We start from the raw sequence: 22,024 nt of genomic DNA, 5'->3' as shown, positions 1-22,024 counted from the left end.
GATCTCACAATCTGCTCTTTCTTAGGGTGAATGTATAAATAATATTAGGGAATACATTTTTTCCATCCAGTGTTGCATGAAGTATGATGCCATGACGATACCCATTCAGCAAGTTCCTTTATTATTCCCCTTCCTTCAGTGGTATTTGCCTTTGAGCCACCTCTTTGCTGTCACCAGTGATCCCCTTCACACCCATCATTCTGTTACAAACCTGCCTCTTTTTTATCTCGCCCCTCACTGATCTGGATGACTAAAGCCATCTAAAACCCATCCAAATTTGTGAGCAGAGGTTACATTTATTGTGAGAAAAACCAATATTCTGCCATCACTGTTTTTCTAGTGTTTTAGAGAGGATGACATTGAGTCTGTTATTAGGAATCAGTTTCTCAGATATGGTCCAAAGTGGGAAAGCTTTGGTTACTACTTTTGAGCAGGAGGGGAAATTAGTTCCCCTGCTCCACTTGTTTGTATCAAAAGGAAACCATTATGTATCAGCATTATCAGGCTCCAAAAAGTATAGTTTTTTCTAAAGAGCCTTAAGTTTGTCATTAGCTTTTATCATCCAGAGGTGCTTGGAGGCTCACTGGAATCCAGCAATGGCAGCCAAGTCCACGCTCCCTCCCTTGGTCAGGAGCTTTGCCACGGTTCCTTTGCAGGTCCCTTTGTCACTTGGCCTGGCTGCAGCAGCTGCCTCTGAGCCTTGGCTTTCCCCATGGGTTGTCTGGGGATGGGCATTTCTCCCCAGCTATTTCTGTGATTACAGGGAAGCTACAAACAGGAAAGTAATTATAAGAGATCTAGTTTGTCTGCAAGGTTGCAGAACTGTGTGGTGAACTGTAGTACTGTAAAGTAAATATAATCTTAGTTTGGAACTGCTCTCTCTTTTAGGGACAAATTTCTGTTTCATGTGGTAGTGAATTCAGTTCTCAAATACAGAGATACAACCTGTCTTTAGTTACATTTCTTTGTCAGATTCCATATTCTTTTTCTTTCTTCCATAGCCCTTAAACCTTTCCCCATCTTGCTAAAACTATGGCATTAGTCCAATAAATTTTATTTTCTCTAGTGGACCGGATCTACTGCTACTATTTCCAGAGCTCCTTAGCAATATTCTCCAGATCTATGCTTTTATTAATTAGCTTTTTTATGGCCTTTTAGGTAATTTTCAGTTGTGGGGACAGTATTTCTCTTTGAATGCATTTGACGAAAGTTTCTGAGGCAGTATTTACACAACAGTATGGGCCAGTTATTTAGGTTATGATAGTTGACTGGATTGTAAATTTAGACCAGACCTAGTGCTTCACTTACTGTTTTATTGAAACACAAATATATCATAAAATTATCACCTTCTCAGAAGTTGCTTATATTTTTAATCCTGTCAAGTAAGTAATCTCATTAATTCTTGAACAGGACATCTTATATTGCAAAATAAACATGAACCAGTTAAAAACTTAATTAAACTTCTAAGAGCTTATTTTAATGCCTTGTGCTGGAAGTAGGAAATTTCCAAAGGTATTTGGTGCCCTTTGCTTTCCATCTTGCTTACAGTCTGGGAAAATCAAAGAGCTAGGAATTTATCACCACAATTACATAAAGTATTTTGAACAGAAGTCTCTTGTTCACATAAATAGAAGCACTAGTTAATAACAGTTAACTTTTCTCAATCTCTGAGGACTCACTGTGATATTCTTAAAGGTAATTTAAGAATATTCTTAAAGATAATTTAATTTATTCTGTAAATATTACCCTAAACCCAAATTTTAAAGCCATTCCATTGTTCTTAGAACATCTTCCCCACTTGTGCTTTCTAACATAAATGAATTTTGTGTTACTGGTTCTGAGTCCTTTCTGTTCAGCACCTAAAGGATTTGGGAACCTCGAAAGCTGCAGAAGCACTGGCCCAAACCCACAATTTACTTTTGTGTAGAGAGAAGAGCTACAGAGAACAGTAAACTTGTACCTGCCTCTTTTTTATTATTTCCAGGTTAGGAAAAGTGAAGGCAAACCTGTGCTCCAAAATGTACCTGGCAGAACTTTATACCTTGTTATTCAGATTTGAAATTTGAAACCTGATTCTTGTGTGTGAGAAGATACTTGAGGTAGTTCTGTCACTCTTGGGTGGAAGCATGGGCTGTTTAGAGAATGTTTCACTTTTAATTCAGGGGAATATTAACTCCTAGCTCTGTTAATAGTGTTAAATGAGAAGAGCTGATGGGTCCATTTAGTCTGAAACAGAATTTGGATCCTTGAGATGTGCTGAGTTAAAACAGCAGCAGCACCACTGGAGAAAGAACTTCAGGAGCAGCAAAAGTCCCACAAGAAAAAATGCCCGAATGGAATTCATAATTAAATATTTCAGAAATGTATTTAAAAAACAAAAGTAGCAAGCCTAAGCTGCTGAAATAAGAACAAGCTGTGCTGTTTCGTGACACTGCCTTGGAAATTTTATAAACTCTTGTAAAAAATAAGAAAGAATTTCTATAGTGCCCTGAACATTTCTGTAGAAAGAACTCAATTACTAAAGAAGCACAAAGCCAACATCAATCAGTGCAAAGGCTGCTGGAAGAGCATTGGCACATTCCATGCTAAAATCACCTGCACAAACGGGATTACCAATAACGTAGGATGAAGAGTCAGGTAGAATTCTCTAGACTTTAATTTTTTTTTTTGGGTTTAAATAACTTCTTTGCTATTTTAATTAAATTGGCATAAATACCAGGGCCAATGGTTGAACACAATCATTAATTTCATCTGAAGATTCCTATAAAGCCAAAAGGGAAGCAGAGCTGTTGAAGGGTGAATGGGATTTTGTATAAGCTTAGGTTTAAAAGTTTAAAATGACTGTTTGCAGTGCACACCTTTTTTTTCTGTAACATAGATGGCCAAGTATAACCAGGCCACTATTTAAGCACATCAAATAAACCTGCTCTGAATAAATGATTCATTTGCTATTTGGCAAACATAATTTACTGAATGTCTAATAAAGCTTGAAGTTAGCACTTCTTTACACAAAGTGAAACACACTTTCTTCATTTTGTAGGAATTGTGTGTTTGTATTTCGTATTCACTGGGGATAAAAGGCATCAAAACTGAAAATGCTCTGAACATCCCTAAAATGCTTTGTCAGTTTGCCTCACCTGTGGCTATGGGTGACAAACTGCAGGGACAAGTCATTCAACACCTTCCTCCTTTCAGTTCCTGGGGTTTTTGCTGTAATTGCCAGCAAGAATGTGAAATTGCCAGTCCTGGAGGTGCTGGATTTTGTGGTGTGAATGATCATGGGCAGCAGCCTGGACTGAGGCCAAAGGAGCTGTTTCATGTTTACAGCCATGAGTCTTCCAAGGGCAAGAGCCTGTGATTGCTCTTGGCCTGGATGAGGTTTAAACAGACAATCTCCATGTGGAGAACTCAATACCTGATTAATTCCTGACCATCCTGGTCAGTAAAGTGGTTTTCTAAAATGCATTTCCTGGTTTTCAAGTGAGCTTCAATAAAGGTTCTAGAAATAGTCTGTGCTGGTGATGCAGGGAGAGGACTATTACATGCTTATCATTTATTCTTCCACAGAGGTGGGTTCCTGGCATATTGAAAACTCTCAAAGGATGAAATGGATTGGTTTGGCAGATCCAAAGAGGCTGAATTAATCCCCTGGTTAGAGCATCTGAACTCTGCTGATGTGGAACAGCACAGCCAGCAATGTAAAGGTATGTCTGCTCTGACAGAACACAGACAGTCCATGATTTCATGTTTTTTCAGGCCCTTGAGCTCCTTCATTTAAATTACCTGCAGTGTCAATTAGTGGTAATTAAGACAGAGATGGAGTGATGGATTTGATGCAATCTAATGCATTTTAAGAAATGTTTAGTGTTAAAAGCAAATGTTGGGAGTTCTGTGGTAATTACCAAGATAGTTCTTCTAAATATTAGTTTAAAAACTAGGAGTGAAATATGTTGTGTACCATCAGTTTTAGCCATTTAATATCACTCAGTGCATTACTGCCCATGTGTATGTGTGCATTTGAGAAGGGGACTCATCATACCTGCCCATTGTAAGTAATTAACTTCAAAGTTACTCATTTTCTTATTGAATAACATGATTCCCCAAAGCTACAATCTACTCTTCCCTCAGGTGGTGCTCAAACTGGTGTTTCATACACTCCTGAAGTTGCTGTGTAGGACAGAGAGGGCAAAAAAGGCCGAGATCTCCCCAGTGAGGGCAGCCCTTGGAGGAGCTCTGCCTGCAGGATGCTCAGACAGGCCAGGCTGGTGCTCCCTGCTCCATGGCAGCCCCTGTCCATCCATCAGGCCTCTACTGACTGTGGAACAGGGCTCAGGTGTGAACAGGGCTCAGGTGTGAACAGGGCTCAGGTGTGAACAGGCTCAGGTGTGAACAGGGCTCAGGTGTGAACAGGGCTCAGGTGTGAACAGGGCTCAGGTGTGGAACAGGGCTCAGGTGTGAACAGGGCTCAGGTGTGAACAGGGCTCAGGTATGAACAGGCTCAGGTGTGAACAGGCTCAGGTGTGGAACAGGGCTCAGGTGTGGAACAGGGCTCATCTGTGGAACAGGGCTCAGGTGTGAACAGGGCTCAGGTATGAACAGGCTCAGGTGTGAACAGGCTCAGGTGTGGAACAGGGCTCAGGTGTGAACAGGGCTCAGGTGTGAACAGGGCTCAGGTGTGAACAGGCTCAGCTGTGGAACAGGGCTCAGGTGTGAACAGGCTCAGGTGTGAAAAGGCTCAGGTGTGGAACAGGCTCAGGTGTGCTCTCTTCTCTCCAGGACACCCATCCTGATGCAAGCACTCATGGACACCCCTTTTCTCCTGGCATGGGAATGGTGTAACAGGGCATTGCAGCCACAGGGGATGGAAGGAAAAGCTCCTTAGCCCTTTCAGTGATCCATGTGTGTACTGGGACAGCACAAGCTGCAAGTCTGAGTCTGCCCCTGTGTGTATAATGTTTGGAACAAGGGAATTAATTTTTATCTTTTATATGTTGTATGACTTTATGCAATTCAGCTGAGGATAGAGCCCCTAATTGGTTAAGATTTCATAAATAAATACAGTGATTCAGAGAAAAAGTAATTAGGGATCAAGATGGAATTTAGAAAGGCTGTCTCAGGATATAGACTGAAATTCTCTGTATACAACTGGAGCACTATTTTAATTAGTGAAAGGAAAGAGAGCAGATTTCTCCTAAGGATAGTAAATATCAGTAACTTCAACGTGTGAAAAGCTGCTTCACACAATTCCATGCTGGAAATACTGATTCTGCCATTCCATTAGTTACTTTTAGTTTTTTTCAGCCATGTGAATTAAAATTTAATTTCCATTGCATTCTTTTGGATAGGAATCCCAAGTGTGAAAAAGTTAGATATGTCTGTACTCCAGACTTCTTTTCTAAATTCATCCATTAGGAAAAAAAATACATAAAATCAAATTCAAGTGCAGTGTTTGCAAAATAACCCACACGTTGGGATGGCTTTCTTTGGCTTTTAGGGCTAAACACTTACCTCTGGGGTCAGTGCATTGTTCTCTGAAGTCTGACTTGACAGCAAAATATGTGTGAACCCATCTTCTTTCCGGACCACAATGTCCCTGAAGCGACAGTTACTTTCGTTTTGGCGCACGCTGTATCTCAGTCTCTTATCGAACACATAATCTTTCTCTCCATCAAGTTTCCTTTTCACAGTGCTGTGTAGGTTCAAGCTTCCACTGGCCAGAGAAGAACCTTGCAGATGGAAAGAATTGAAGCATAATTACCTCTATACCATCAAAGAAATGGAGTGATACTCTCTTTTAGCTGCAATGAAAATAAATATATATATAAAATAACAGGAAAAAACAAATAAAAAAACCAATGTGCCTGGCTAGTCAAATGTGGCCTCAAGCCATTGTTCTTATTCTGTTCTCCAACGTGCAGAACTTTTTGTTCTCTGATCAGACAACCTCTAGACCCAAGGAACTGATGCCATTTTGGAGAGTATCCACAACAGGGAAAAAAGAGAACTATGGGAAGAAAGATATAATTCCTCCTTAAAAACAAGTAAGAGCAATAGTAAGTCAGTTTTAAAAGACAGTTTATTCTGACTTACTCTGTGTATGAACTGCAAACCATTCCTTTGCTGATGTCTGCAGTGTTTCTGTAATAGGCAATAGATGATGATTGGTAACAGTGCTGAGTGGGGGTGTTGAAGGAACTTTTTATAGGGTTTGTATGTAATAATCCTTTTCTAATTACAGATATTTCACTCTATTGCCATTAAAAATAAAGCAGAGACAGTTTGTTGAGGGACAGAGATTAAAGTCACTGGTTTTTGTTCATATAGATACCAGCCCACAATGCAGTATTTTTAAGAAAGGCCAAGAGAGAGCTGAATGAAAACACCTTTGTTTGCTCTGTTCTTTACTCCTGCCAAAGCTGACCTGTTCCAGCTCCTGGTTTCAAATAACCAGGAATTTTTAAAGGGCAGATGACATGAATATTAGAATACAGGTTTAAATTTAATAGTTTAAGTGACCACCATCCAATTAAAAATGCTCTGCTGGAATAGAATTGAACAGTGAATTCGTGACAGATGCCTCTCAACCAAAATCACTTACCCTCATTTTGGATTAGCTATGTTTCAGCCTGGTGCTTATGTAGGTAACTGATCTGTCTGACACCTCACAGTTGGCAGTGGCCTGTGGAATTGTTCACAGTGTGTGAAATCCTGTATGTGCACTGCAGTCAGGAGGTGGGATGTGAACACACAGCCATGCTCAGTGGTGTGTGACAGGGGCTCATGTGGTGTGTGCATGTGGGTACTCACACATCTACTCACAGGGATCCACCTTGGTCCAGGAGCCTGTTCAGTCAGTCAGGAACCTCTTTTTTTGTTGTTGAATTAAGAGATACCATCTAAAGCATTGCCTGGGTTATACTGAATAGAGGAATTTGGCCATGTGCAATGCAAACATGGCCAAATTCCATTAAATCATCACTTAAAAAAAAACTTTTGAAACCAAAAGAGTTGGAAATTTGTTTTCTTGACAAAAAGCGTCCACAGGTGTAGAAATTACCATGTGTTTGAACTTTAAATGCTATGAATAATTTCCTATGGCACGTTTCTTCTTTTTCTTAAGGTTGTTTTTTTAAATGTATTCTTACAACAGAAATCAACTTGTGAAATTACTAATAGAACACCGATGTCATTGGGAATAATGTAGTGAAACTAATTAACCCTTTGACTGAGGCAGGCTATTAAATATTGCACTTTTATCTATTCAATGCTTAACCAGCAATAAGCTACTGAATTGTGGTGATTTCAAACTCCCAAAAAAGTGTAAAGAGCTTACAAAATCAGAGTCACAAATGCCCACAGAATGGAAGGTGTGTCAGATTAACTGTACTGATTATCTACCTTGTGTGGAAGATTATGCTACATCTATTTTAAATACAGATGGTAAGAGAATAGTAGAAGATTAATTCATTCAGATAACCCAGCTCAACAAAAAGCCTCACAGTAATTTTTTTGGTTTATTTTATTCTTTCTTATGTATTCAGTTTGTAAATGAATGCATGATGTAAGAAACTATAGATCTTATCACAGTATTTTAACCATCTGGATGCCAGCTGAAAGAAATTTCATCAGAGGAAAGATCTAAATTCAATATGAGAGAAGCATAAATGAAAAAGTGCCATTTCCAAAAGTGGATCATTAAGAGAACAATATATAGTGAGTAGCTTGTTGTTTCTGTGTCTCCAGTGCACCCCTGTAATCTGGTTTAATCCGATAAACTGGAGAAAATGATCAGCACACTCCAAAGACAGCCCTGCTGTGGAACCAGGCCAGTTCAGCAGGGCTGCTCTGGGAGGTGCTGGAGCTCCTGAGGCTCTGCTCTGGAGCCACTGGGATTGTCTCTGCATGAGGCTCAATATCAGCACCTGCTCAGTGCACACAAGGGGAGCAGCACCTGAGTGTGTCAAGGTGAAAAACGACTGTGACAGGCAAAAAGAGACATTCAAAGACTCAAAGCAATTTGTACTGCACGTGAAACAAATTAAGGATGTCACCAATTAACTAAGGAAGCTTTAGATACATCCAAGTGTAGTTTTCTGGCTTAATTGTGAGTATTTGATGCTCAGTCTAAGTACAAAAAGAAAACAGAAAAAATGGGAGAAAATGCTCTTTACTGGGAGTTTAATCTAATTATTACTTTGTATTTAATCAGCAGTAGAACTTGTGGAATACCTAAGGCAACATTTATATTTATAAGAAGCTTCAATATATTTTAAGGAAACTTAAGATGTTCCCAGACCACTGCTGCATGCAGTAATCCTTCTCCAAGAATGGCAGTAAAAGAGGGCAGTAAAGGATGCTATTTAAGGAGAAAATGCAAGCTTGGTTGCTTTCTGCAGTCCTTTCCCATAGTATCATCCCTAAGTGTTGTAGAGAAATATGAGAGGGCTCATCCCTCCTGTTTCCTTCAGCGTTTGCTTGTGGACCTTTTCATGGATTTCTCTAATCCCCTTCTGAGCCTGTTGATGCTGTCTGTCTCCACAGCTTCCTGTGGTATGAGTTTGAGAAGTTGGGTAGCCACTACACAGAGAAGAATTTTCTTTCATCTGTGCTTTTATCTGATGTTCCACCAGTTTCAGTGAGTGGTCCCTAGTTCTGCTATCAAGGGATTTCAGGAGCAGCAGTTCTGCATTTAGTGTATTTGTGGCCTTGATGATTTTGTAAACTTTGATCGTGCTGCCCCCTCAGCCACCCCCTCTCCAAGGCTCTTTTATTCCTTTAATCCTCTTCATTTTAGCTGCCCATCCCTGCATCTTCTACAGTACTCCACCACTGCCAGAGGGTCTGACACTGGGGTTCCATTCTACCAGGCATTGCAGAAAACACAATAGAAATTTATATTCTAAAAGGCTGAGGCAGAGAAGGAGGGAGAGGAAAGTGAGGAAAGATTGCACTGACCCTCAGTGCTTTGGGGGAGCTCCACATCTCCTTCACTGCTTCTGCCCACTGCTGGAGGACACCTCCAGCTCCTGTTATTTTCAGATACATATTTTCTGAGTGTTTCACCAGAGCCAGTTTAATGGTGCACCCTCCACAGCAACCCCAGTACTGGTAAGAGCAGCCACACCATGAGTTGGCCTGGTGATCTGCTCTGGCTGAAAACTCAGCCTGCAAAACTGGTTAATTTTCAAACAGATGCAGTTCACCTTGCAGCCTCAGAAGTATTAAAACTGGTGCAGAGGGAGGGATGGGAATAACAATCAGGGTGTCATGGGAAGGAGAGCTGGACTGCTGCTTTTATTAGCAGGGTGCATTTATGCTGGATGGAAAGGATGATGGAGCTGAGGCTTTAATTTTTCTAGGTGAAATAAGCCATGCATCCCTCACTCTCCCTGAGAAAGCAGCTTGGCATTCCTCAGTCTTCCCAATAGCCTTTAACTGCCTCTTTTCTGTCTTTCTTGTGGGTAATGGTTAATGCTGTACATACGTAAAAGCTCTGTTCTGTTGATAATTTACTAATAATTTCAGACTTCTCCAGCTAAGGGAGCATCTGTAAGATATCTAAAAGCAATGGGTTTTTATCCAAATTAGGAGAGCAAGCATGTTTGCTTGTCTTTTACTGCCAGTATTCTTTCAGAAGAAATAGAACAGAATAAGCTAAAAAACCAAGAGGCAGCAGTGACTAAATCACAGAGTGTATTTAAATCAAGGGCACCATGAGACTACAAAGATTTTTGTAGTGGAGAAAAACAGTGGTTAGTGATATGTGACAGGCAGAAATTCTTCAGCAGATGGTACACAGAAAGAGAGATGTAGAAAAAGGAAAGATAAAATTAAGAGGGGATGTTTTTTGATGCTGTCAAGAAACTTGACAAAACAATAACTCTCAATTACAATATCTGGAGACAAACAGGAATGTGGTAACAGAAGACAACAAATATCATCAGAAAGACCAGTATTGTTAGCTCCTGGGAGCATCAATGGAAGCTGTTCACAGAATTTTTCAATATTTTCCAATTTGCAGACCCTTAAATAACTGTCAGTAAAGATGATCCTGCTCTCCCTATGGCAAGATGTGTAGAAGACAGTTTTTGGCATTAAAGATCTGTCCTTTCTTCCACAAGGTCCCAGACCTCCACTGGGACATTTTGTGCACACACCTGAGGGTACACACTCATCCTTCTGGGGTAAAGAGCTTCCTGATGGGAGTTTGTCTAGAGGCAGGAGAAGAAACACTTGTACCCAAGTGGATTTATACACAAAACCAAAGAGACTGGTGGAAATTCATTTAAGGAGTCATCAAAAGCTGGGTTTCAAATAGCTGTTATTTGTTTGAACAGAACTGCCATGGACAGACAAACAAAATAGCCATTATTTGATTACTTCTAATTTAAATATTACTGTGTATATTGCTTGGTTCAATGCATTGGTGGTTAAACATTATTATAATATGAAACAATACTGGTTGAGGTTGGTGGGGTTTGGAGACCTTCAAGCATAGGCCCACACTGGTAGCAGAGCTGGGCCTACAGCCAGGTTCGCAAATTGTAGGGAATTTTTGACTTTTCCAAATCCAGGCTTCATCTCATGACAAACCTTAAATTTCTACACATAATTTCTGTGCAGTCTTACACTTAGCTTAGAGAAATGAATCTGACATTCATTTGGGTTCCACACAGGCAATCTGAAAGCTGACACAAATGTCTGCTCCCTCAGATTGTGAACGGGGCTGCCCAGGAGCCACAGCTTCTGGGAGCCAAACCAGGTCCTCCAAGCTCCCTCTTTGTTGCACATCTAGTGCCTGGGAGCCCTGCAAGCACTGATGGAGCATGCCAGGCTTTCAACTTCCAGACTCAGTGGCAGACTGCCTGAAACCTCTGGCATAGCTGGCTGCCTCCAAGCTAAACGTGGGAGTCCTGCCAAGCAGACTGCCACACTGCTCCTGCTCCCCAGGGACACAGCCCTAGGACCTTGGCTCAGATTTGGAGAAAGTTTTGAAACCCAAGATGTTTGGAACAAAATTTCAGTTATTCATCAAATTGGGCATTTTTCTCTGAAACTTTCTTCATTTGTAATTTGTAAAATTTCAGCCTGGTTTTAGTGTGGATTTCTGTGATAATAATGGGACACAGAGGATCACACTGGGATCCTCTGTGTGTGAATACCGAGGGAGTTCAGGAAACTGCTGGACTTGGTGAAGAGTAGTGCAAATTACTTCCACTTGATGTTTCAGACCCCTGTATCAGGAAATGTGGCTTCTCTCAAGCTTGCAGGGCAATATTAAGGAAAAAACCTAGTGATTTGATTTTGACCCTTCTTCACCAATTTCTGTCTGCTATTACTCAGGCAGTCTCATCTCTCCTCTTTGTAGTCTTCTCCACTCTGCATGTGCTGGGTATCACACAGCAGGACTCGAGGGATTTCTGACCTTGGCAGAGCTGCTGAGTTTGGGCTTTTCAGAAAAGAACCAGGCAGAGATTTAAAGATCTCTTCCCTTTGCTTACATAATGCAAGGGGAAGAAAATACAGAACCCAAGTGATGGATTTGGAGAACACAAAAGCTGTCATAAAGAGCTGTTTGAAAGGAGCTGAAGAGATCAGCTCTTGGGCCAGGAGAGAACACCTGGCTCCTCAGGCAAAGCAGCTTTCCACTGAAGCAGAGCTCTGTGCCAGAGATTATTCAGTCAGGGGTGATGGAGGCCACTCCTTAGCTCTTGTGGGGACAAAGGAGAGGCTCATTTGACCTTACAGTTCTTTGTGACCCTTCAGTTCTTCATTAAACAAAAAATTCTAAAATATGGGAATTAACGCATTTCAAAGATACATTTTGTATCAGAACTTCTCCAGTAATAACATAAAATATTAGAAAAACTTAATTAGAAACAGTAAAAAAAACCACCAAAACTTTATACACATCTGTAATTAGATATGCAAATTGTCCTAAAGAAGCAGGTAACTTTTAAGCATTCTTACATGAGCTCAAACTCCTCAAAATGCAAAAGACAAAATACATTTTAAAAGTGATTTAACTTCAAATTTCATTGGTATCATCAGGAGTACTTATGCATCTAAATCTGACCATGCATTTTGCTGGTTTGGGAGTTTTTAGTAGCAGATTTGATGCCTGGTTTGAAAGATTCCAGTAGCTGTCACATACAGCCAGTAAGACTGGGCAAGGTCAGTTCTCCTGCCCAAATCAAGGAGCATTTGCCAGGTTGCCAGTAGGGTGGAAAATGGAAAGCAGGGTGATATGATTTGTGTTGACTTCTGAAAAGTTTTTGGCAGGGCAATTCACCAGAAGCTGTTAAGGAAATGAGTACTATCATGGGCTATAGAAAGTAGCTAATAAAAATAAATAATTGGAACAAATGGTTACTTTTCATCATGTCAAGCTGGCTGTCCCAAGGACCTGCAGGAGGATTAGTTTATTTAATGTATGTATTAATGAGCTGGGAAGAGAAATATGAGAGGAAAACTTGAAGGCAATACAAAATAAGTAGAGTGAAAACTAGGAAAGATTTTGAAGAGCTTCACTGAATCAAAATAAAAAGGTGAATTGGCAACAGTAAAGCAGATTAAATGCATAGTGAAAGGGATCATACATAAAGCTGTGTTCTAAATTAACTGTAACAGGGAAAGAAAAAAACCCCAAGAGCAACTGTGGATCACTCAATGAAAACCTTTATGCAGTGGGTAAGAGCAGAAAAAATAATTCTCCAAAGGTTCTATCATCACTCTATCAGTAAGCAGTGGGAAATCATTTGGAACAGCTCCTGCTGTTTTTAAAAGGTATTAAAACCACCCCCCCACACCAATGGCACAAGAAGATACTCAAAACTCTCAGAAATCAGCAAAGCCTTCCAGGTGGTAGGAAGGCTGAAAAGGCTGGGGCTGCCTACTGACTGACAGGGCATCCTCCACCTCATCCCTGCATAGAGGGACAAGAGGCTGCTCAGTGAAAGTAAAGGTCAACTCCCCGCCAACAAAACCCCAAATCCCAAAACTTGATCAAATAGAATGTGCACCTTATTGTTAGCTCCTAAAAATAACTGTCACAAAAGACCATTGAGGCTGTAAATTTGGTAGGATTAAAAACAAACAAACCAAAAAGATTGGACACATATAGATAACGAGAAGCTATTTAATTTCCATTAAGTTGAATAGTTTTTATAGAGAATATAAACCTTATTCTTTGAGAAATAAGCCAGTCAGTAACTATGATGATTAGAGAGAAATGTCTCTATATCTTCTTGTTCACTTCAAGACTGTTTGTAACTTCCTCTAAAGTCTGTCTTAAGACTTGAGATGTGTCCAGTTACTGTCAGAGACAAGGACCTGGCTGTTCTGAGTGTTCCTGATTATGACAAGCATCGATACTGAGAACTTGAATCTTATTCAGCCACACTTACCAGGGCACTTTAGCAAGAGTGGTATTAATTCTAAAATAATTCTGGTTTCTCTAGACCACTGGGTTTGAGCACACCCAACAGTAGTGATTTGTTACATGGTGATACACAAACCCAAAGCTACAGCACTATACACATCTCAGTTGTCATTCCTACTCCATGCCCTGTCCTCACTTCTTCCCATGGGGATTTACACTGCAAATCTCGTGACAGAGCCCACACTGCTTCACCATCACTCCGTGGGAACGGGAAAGACAGAAGCCAACTGATAAAAAAAGTGTGTAATATGTAGGGAAAGTGTGGAACTTGTTTGTGTGCTTCTCACCATAGCACTTGTGTGACAACAGTTTTTCCACGAGTGGGCCCTACTTGCAGTTGCCGCAATTAACACCCCCTCCCGCACAGAGGAGTTCTGTAAATCACATACCAATTCCATTCACCACAGGGGAATTGTTACTGACTTCCAACACGCTGGACAAGTTTTGTTCTCCTTCGTGATCATTTAAATCCACATTTTGCTGCTGTGAGCCATTCCCAAAATGTCTAGAATCTTTCTCATGGCTGCCATCTCCATTCTGCAGACCATTATGTGGCTTTTTCAGTGGCATAATCTGTAAACCGCTGGGAGTAGTTCGGTAAGTCACAGTTTTAGCAGCCCTGTCATTTGCAGATCCTGGCTTTGCTGCATATCCTCGTTTCTGTTTTTGATGAGATGGATTAATTCTCTTCCTTTTGTGTGTTGATCCTTTAGACTTCCCAGATTCAGAAGGTCTATGTGATATTTTCTCAACAGACGAGCCTCGGCTTTCCCGCAGCAGTTTGGGAACGCTGGCCTGTTTGCCGTGCCTGGATCGCTTCTCTCTGCTAACGTGCAGTCTGTTGAACTCATCAATAAATTCCTCACAATGCAGTAGGTGGTGTTCAGGTTCCCAGGTGTCTTCATTGCTCCCATAGCCTTTCCACCTAATCAGATATTCCCATTTGCCCTTCTTGTTCTTCCTTTTGTCTACAATCCTCTCTACCTGAAAGGAAAAACCAAAACTGTGTTAGAAAGAATTCCCACGAACAAACATGGCAGTAAAGGAGTGAAACAGACAGCCCCAGTGGTATTTTGACAGCAAGGCCACTGCCCCTTCTGAAAACATTTAAAAGAGACATGAACACATCCTCAAATCTGATCTGGGCACTTGCTCCAATGTGAAGAAACAAGAGAGAGTCTGAGATCATTAATGAAAGCACAATTCCTTTGAAAATCTGGTTGCAAAATGAGACTCTTGCTTTACATTCCTCAGCTACCTCTTGTTTCAAAGAGCCAAATAAAGTGGTTTTCGCTGCTTTGTTTGTTACTGATCATTCTCCTGAATCCACACATGTATTTTGTTCCTATAAGTTTCCCCAGTCTTCTTTGTGTCTTGAAACTACCTTGAACAGAGAACTGATGACAACAAATTGTAGTATTTTGCATCAAAGATCTTGTTTGCGGTAGCATGCATCCACTTTGCTGCTTCCAACTTACACAAATTTGTATTTTTAGGAATTCAATATTTGAGTAAATACACAAAATTTTTGAATGCACCAATTAAAAAAAAAAGCAAACAAAGGGCATTAAGTCAGGATTCTCACATTGAAGGAATGAATTTCATCAGCCTGTGCTGGAGAATGGAGAATGTCATTGTAAGGAACATTTCTACACCAAGGGTTAGTGGACTGTATTGGGAATGCACCCTAAATGTGAATTAACAGCATCATTATACTGTGGAACCTGGATGCTGGTCAAGCCTCAAGTAGAAGGAGGATGCAGAGAAAAATCCAAACACACGACACCAGTGGCAGCAAATTGGGATTAAACTGCACCAAGTGAAATTCAGATCAAGTCACTGGGAAAAATGTTGTAATGGCAGTAGGAATTAAGTATTGGAATAGTACTTGGTAATGTGGAGAAGGTAGGGAGGGTTTATAGAACAGTTTTTGTTACATATATCTGCTATGAAAAGTCAATGCTCTAAGATCAGTTATGCTAAGGAAAATTTCGAAGACTCTCCCAGGTTTTCTTTTTTCATTGTTTAATTTTTGTTTTTTGTTTTTAATACGTGGTTTATGAAGGATAAAGATGCCACTAATGAAAAAAAAATCATTATCATTAACCCAAAGCAGTATTGTTAATTTAGAAGAATAAATAAGTGAATAGATCATGTAACAGCTTTCACTGCTCCTCAAAGAAAAATCATCTCATGTGAAGAACAACAGTGGAAACTGTAAGGAGAATTTAACCTTGAAGAAGGGCAATCACAGCAGTGTAAGTAATTGTTCATTTTAGGTCCCTTGTTAGAGCAAACCAATGGATTAATTCTGTCTGTTCACTGCCTGGAACTGTGCATTCATAGAAATCTTGGTGGGTTCCCCAAAGGAGTCTAAATGTAATTAGCAACTAAACATTATAGTTCTATCTCAGTTCATTTACATGGGAACTGTGCTGAGATATCTGTCTCTGAGTCATAGTGGACACCTTCCTCCATCTCCAGGGCTCCCACTGCAGCATCTCAAACAGCTCCTTCCTGTGCTCTGGCTTATCAGATATCTCCACAGAACCACCTCAGAAGCAAAGCAAGGCATCCTCTTTACTTTGAATTTAGCACAGTCCCCTTCAGGATTGCTCAGAGAGGCAAAACAATTAACTGAAGCTCAGGCTGGGCAAGTTTGAGATCATTTGTCTAAAAAGAGGGAAAAGGCTTCACAAAATGAATGAACTGGCATTTTTTTTTCCTCATGTGGGATGTGTGGCTTTCAATTGTCAAACTAATAGTAGTCTTATTATGATCTTGTTGACTTTATAGAGAGCAGCTGTCCAAATTAGCCTTGGCTTTAAAATATTTTCATCTTCCTATCAGGGAGTAGCCAGAAAAACTGTACATTGAACCACGGAACTCTGTGTGGGCTGACTGTGGATTTGTTACCTTAATTACTGCAGCTTCCTAAAGCAAGGAGCAAAACACATGCATGTATGTCCTGGGGAAAAAATGAAATTGCTGCTAAACTTGGTAGACCACAGCTATCAGTACTGGAGAGTGTGGGTTCCTGCTTTTCTGTCTGTACCAGATAAACAATGTACATGCATTCCCCTCCCTTTTAATTCAGGACTTTGCACTTGGAACACAAACTCTGTGTCACTTTGCTGCTGCTTGAGAGTTGTTTTTGTTTTGGGATTGCACCAGCTTTGTTCCCCAACTTTCTCACTGAGGGAAGAACCTCAGAAAGGATGGACAAATACCTTTTTTGGGATCACATACGAAAACCATCTCTCCACCCTCACCTTTTTTCACTTGGGGACATATCTTTAACTACACAGATTTCTTATTTTCACATTGTTGCTCTATGTGAAGAGGTTTTGTGGAGGGTGTTGTTTAATATGGAACACACTCAAGTATTTTGGTGATGAGGCATCCTGCATTTCAATTAGGAGGATAAAAGGAGAAAATATGAGTAGTCTTTGTTCCTGGGAAATAAAATAATGGCAATGGAGGATGTGATTAACCACTTAAACACATCATGAAGGGAGAATAAAAGGAGTCATGAAATTGGGTCAAATTTAATAAATAGTTTCTGAAAAAAATATTCAGTAAGCAAATATATTTGGGTAAGACAACATTTTCAGAACAAAACTATCAATGTTCAAATTTAACTAACTAAAATGAAGACTAAATAAAATGAAGACAAAATGTTTTGTTTCTGGTCAACCCTCTTTTCAGTTTATTGTTTTGTTGAAGAGAAAATGAAAAAAATGTGGTATAATCCAAAATTAGTTTGTTTTCCTTGATTTTTTTAGTTCAACCATAATACCCAGTGGCTTGACTAATGATGCATAAAAAGTCTGAGTAGATATTTTCCTGTCCTCATTACTGCCTCATTGTTCACTGAATGCATCTGAGGGTAGCATCAAATATATTTGACCTCTCAACATGGTCCCTTTTCTACCACAGGGCTTTAAGTTCCTCAGTAATATTTATCCCCTTTAGGTGCCACTGGGAAGTGCTTCAGTGGAGGCATAAATATCAGGGTTTTAGCCACACCTGCTACTGTCTGTCTCATTTTCCTTCTACCCACAGTCCACAGTAACAACAAACAGCACTACTTTGTTTTTTTAATGATGTGTATTTGTTTTAACAGGTACTATGTGAAATAATAATCTTATTGTATTTACTTAAGGTTGCACAAATCATATCAGTTTTCTTAATGAGAAATAATTCTGTGACAGCTAATGATTAATAGAAATAATACTTTAAATCCTCCCCTAGAATAAACAATACATGTTTCTGAGAATATGCAGCAAACATCTAGGGCTTCAGTGTCTGATTTTCCATTTCCCCCTCAGTTCCATCTTTAATCAGAACTGAGTAACATGTTCCCAAAAGTGACCGTGGTAGTTACAGTTGCCAAATCCATGATTTCACTATATTTGCTTTGGAAAACTAAGGAGTTAAATTTAATAAAAGTGCAATGACTACAAACAAACCTTGCAGAGGTACCACACTTAAAAGATTGCTGAAATGTCATGTACCATCACTTCCCTGGATTCTTTCTCTCTCCCTGCCCCTGCTGGCCAATTCTGGATGAACTGAGGTTCTGATATGTTACCATATAAATACTTTTAAAGAGAACAAATAGAATAAGAACATGGCATCTGTGCAAATGCATTTACAACACACTTTTTAGCTTCCAAGTAGCCTTAAACCTAGCTCTATACACAGCTGCACAAACTAGGATGAAATTCATAAATAAAAAGCCTTTAAAATATATCTGCATTCTACGCTTCATGTGAAATAAAATAATACATTAGTGGATTAAAGTACAAATATCTAGAGCTTCATAAACTTTAGTGTTTTCCTTATATATGCAGAGTACAACAACCCCACCACCCTTCCTTCACAGAAAATTCTGGATCAAAATCATTTATCCACACAAAGTTATTGTTTGCTTATCAAAAATATTAGATCTAGGCTAAGTTAAAAAAGGATAATTCCTATGGAATTATTTCTACAGCTGTAACTATAAAGTCAAAGCACAGCATACTCATCTCAGTTCACAGCTCTAAAGAGCATAAATACAAATCCTTGTGCTCCCAGAAAACACCTTCTGGGAGATCAGTAACTTCTAGAAACATTTGGAAGGTTGCATATCTACTTAGAGATTTCCAAAATAAATACATTTATCATCTCCTCTTCGTAACATGCACATCCATGTAAGCAACTGAAACTGTAATCACTGGTGTTCAGATGGTCTCTGTTAGTGAACTCTTCAGAGCATCAGAGCAACTGCATGACAGACACTAGAAAAACTGCCTTTCATTACTATGATTACAGGACTTGTACTGGTTTATGTGGTTTTTTTTTCACTGGAGGTCTTTGTCCCATGTTGTGCCTGAGGGCGCTGGAAGGGTGTTTGAAGAAAATGCCAAAGAAGGAAAGGCAGTAAGATTTCTGAGAGAGATAAAGGACATCTGATTCAACATGTTTGTCTTTTAAAAAATCACTATTGCCCTAACTTCCCCCTTTTTGTTACCTTTGCTTTGGGAAATACTCTATCTCATTAGCAGTAAATCTTTTGCCTTCTTGTCTTTGTAACTTGTTTTTGTTTTTCTTGTATTTGTATTTGATTTCACAAAATCTGGTAATTGGAGCATTTGTTCCAGATGTACAAAAAATATGGCAACATATCTTCTGAAGCATCCAGTATTCAGTTTAGAAAAATAACACTGGAATGGCTGCTGGGACTCTCTTCGGAATCTGACCCATGGAGTAGGTGCAGCTATGAAACCCCCTCAGTTCTAAATTTGTGTTGTTACCTGGAAGGTCACAATGAAAGTGAAAGGGCTAGATGGTCTTAAAAACAAAAGGGAAGCCATTCTTCATTGGAATTACTCTTAGGCAAAACATGAAATGACATCTTCCCAAGAAAACCAGTGAACACCCCATTATTCTCAAAAGACACTGCTTTTCATTCAGTTCCTTTTTTTGTTTCTTTTTAAGCACATGGGGTTTTTATTTTCTGTTTTCCAATTTCCTTAGAATCAGAAGAGATCTTAAAACTTAGTAAGGAACTCCTGGAACTTGTGCATTTTCACTTGGAAAAGCCTATCAGCCTGATATGGAAACCCCTGGTATGGAAACCACTGCACTGGGTATGTGTCCTTCAACACAGACATGGGAAGACTCACAGCAGAACAAATAAATGCTGTGAGATCTCCTGCTGCTCCCTGTCCTGCACCTTTGATGCTCCCCTCCTGAGAGACAGTAACCCTGCAGAGGTGTCCTGCTGTGAGATTCCATGCTTGGGGTTTAGATGGAAAACCAGGAGTGCAATGCCATCAGTTGTATTTGCAGCAGTGGTGCAGCCATTACAAGTTACTGCTCAGTGTGGTGTTCTCACATTCCTTTTTCTGGACTTTGCTGCAGAAGCACACTTTGTTAAGTTACCTTCCCTGAGCAACATTTGTCTGAGGGGCCTCCTGGCAGAGGGAGTTTCCCTTCATTAGCAGTGGAGATCCCATCTGAGGGCCTGAACCAACCACACTTCCAAGAACACTCATATCTTCAGTGCCCTTATACCAGCTTCTGGGAAGTCTCATCTTTGTGTGAAATTCAGTCTCACTGAAACTGGAATTCTGGTCTGGTCTCTGTTGTTCTTTTCTGACTCTCTTCAAACCTGTCCTAGTGCTGCATCTCCACTCCCACACTTGGGCCCTGGTTCTCCCTGGTCCCATCTGTCCCTGCTGCTCACTCTATCAACAGGACCCATTTTCACAGCCCTGTCCTCTCATGTTTTCTTTCCAAAAGATTTTTCCTGGTCAGAACTTAAGAGTGCTCAAATATCTCAGTCTGTTGAAGCCATTTCCATCTCCCACTATAAATTTAAGGATGTAATCTATGTCACTTTCTTTTCTTAGGATATTGAAGTGTATAAGCTATACCTGTGGGGGAAGTGCCACAATCATCGTGGGTTTTGGAGCAAATAGGAATAAGAATATACACAAGAGTCTTGCACTGGAGGGAAGGTGTTTTTGTACAAACTGATACTGTCCCCTAGAACAGGAAACTTGACAGATGACATAGGGATCAGAAAGAGACTTTTTGGTCAACTGGTGTAGTCCCTGTCATTGTAGGCAATTGCATCATACAAACCCTTTCATAATGGACATGTTTGTGACACAGAATATGTTTCTGTCCAGGCTTATTGCTCAGAGGGTGCACAGCAAAGAGCTGTTCCTTCCTAAATGCATTGATTTTGTTAAAATGTTTTAGGCTTTCGTTTGGAAAGCAAGTGTGTTTTCAAAGTTGCAAAAGAAGTGCACGAAAAAAATCAAGATCTTTTATATCAGCAGCTTAAGGTAATCTTGAGAATATTCTTTATATGGAGGAAGAACAGGAGTTTTTCCTTTGCAATCCAAGAGTGCATCCATGTCATCAAAAACTGTCATGCAATATGGAGGAGACCTCTCTGGATCTCTTCCTCCATAAAAGGTTTAAATCCTTTTGACTTACAGGCATTAGCATCACATACCACATTTCGGAAATCCAAAAAACGCAGGGGGTTCTGTTTATTTTAAAGCACAGTGACACATTTTATTTATCAAATCTCTGTTGTCTTTTGTACAATAAATCACTTTGCTACTGTATTTCATTGGTAGTAGTTGAAAAGAAAGCAAGAAGCAGGACATTCCAAATTTCTGGTGTTCTTTATGCTAAAAAGTGGTCAGTTCTGAACACACCCACAACAAACTTGCACAACTCATTTCTGCCAAATTTAATGGGAATCTCCAGTTTTCTACTATCTGAGAGTGCGTGTGTGGGAAATGTGTGGGAAATGTAGTATGGTTCTGATTCTGCCTATAGTTCCTTTAAGTACTACAAGTCAGCACAGTTATTCCCTATTTACTTACATGCAAGCAAAATCTAAGTAGGAATCCCTGGGATTTAAACCATGAAGATTTTAGTTTTTTATTTTAAAACAAGCTTATAGGAACAGGAGCATGACTTGAAGAGACTTCTAAGCAAACCAGTGTTTATATGAACAGATCCCTGTTCTCTCAGTAGAACTGCTTGGAATTTGTTAAAAATACTCATGTTTCCGAACAGATTTTGAAATGTGTTAAGTAATACTTAAAAAATAAAAATATGACTATCACTAAAGGTGCTCTTCAACATTAAAGCAATTCCAGAAATGCAGGAAGCAATTACCAATTTACATGAAAATGTTACCTGAAATCATTAGAAAAAGATTAATTCTGTTTTCTTTTATGTTCACTGGCAGTTTTTTCTTCTCTACCTTGTTCAGTTATGGCTTTTTTTGGTTTTTTGTACAGTTTACACAGTATTTTTCTTCACCATATGGGCTTCATTCAGATTCAACTCAAGGCCAGGACTTCAGTTCAACACTTTTACATCCATCCCAAAGCTTAGTCAGAAGTGAAGATTCCACATTAAAAAAAACACAAAGGTTTAGCTATAATACAGCATAAACAAATATTTGAACTATTTGCTGTACTGCCACTCAGTGAGTCATTGCTTTGCAAATGCTACTGGTACGACTGTCATAAAACAAACCACATGTTCTTGTGGGGTAGGTAG

General features: G+C 39.7%; 1 protein-coding gene across 1 annotated transcript in view; it reads right to left on the bottom strand.

Moving 5' to 3' along the window:
• The window catches only part of CDYL2 (chromodomain Y like 2), a 60,504-nt gene that overhangs the window by 14,010 nt on the left and 24,470 nt on the right, over positions 1-22,024 (bottom strand). The window contains exons 2-3 of the mRNA XM_054640837.2: positions 13,831-14,425; positions 5,509-5,726 (exon numbers count right to left, since the gene is read on the bottom strand). Of these exons, the coding sequence (XP_054496812.1) occupies positions 5,509-5,726; positions 13,831-14,425 (813 nt within the window). The remainder of the gene's footprint in view (positions 1-5,508; positions 5,727-13,830; positions 14,426-22,024) is intronic.

The sequence above is a fragment of the Agelaius phoeniceus genome, chromosome 12 (genome assembly GCF_051311805.1).
Source record: "Agelaius phoeniceus isolate bAgePho1 chromosome 12, bAgePho1.hap1, whole genome shotgun sequence".
Taxonomy (NCBI): Eukaryota; Metazoa; Chordata; class Aves; order Passeriformes; family Icteridae; genus Agelaius; species Agelaius phoeniceus.
The sequence above is the reverse complement of the archived record's forward strand: the minus strand, read 5'-3'. Positions and strand labels throughout refer to the sequence as shown.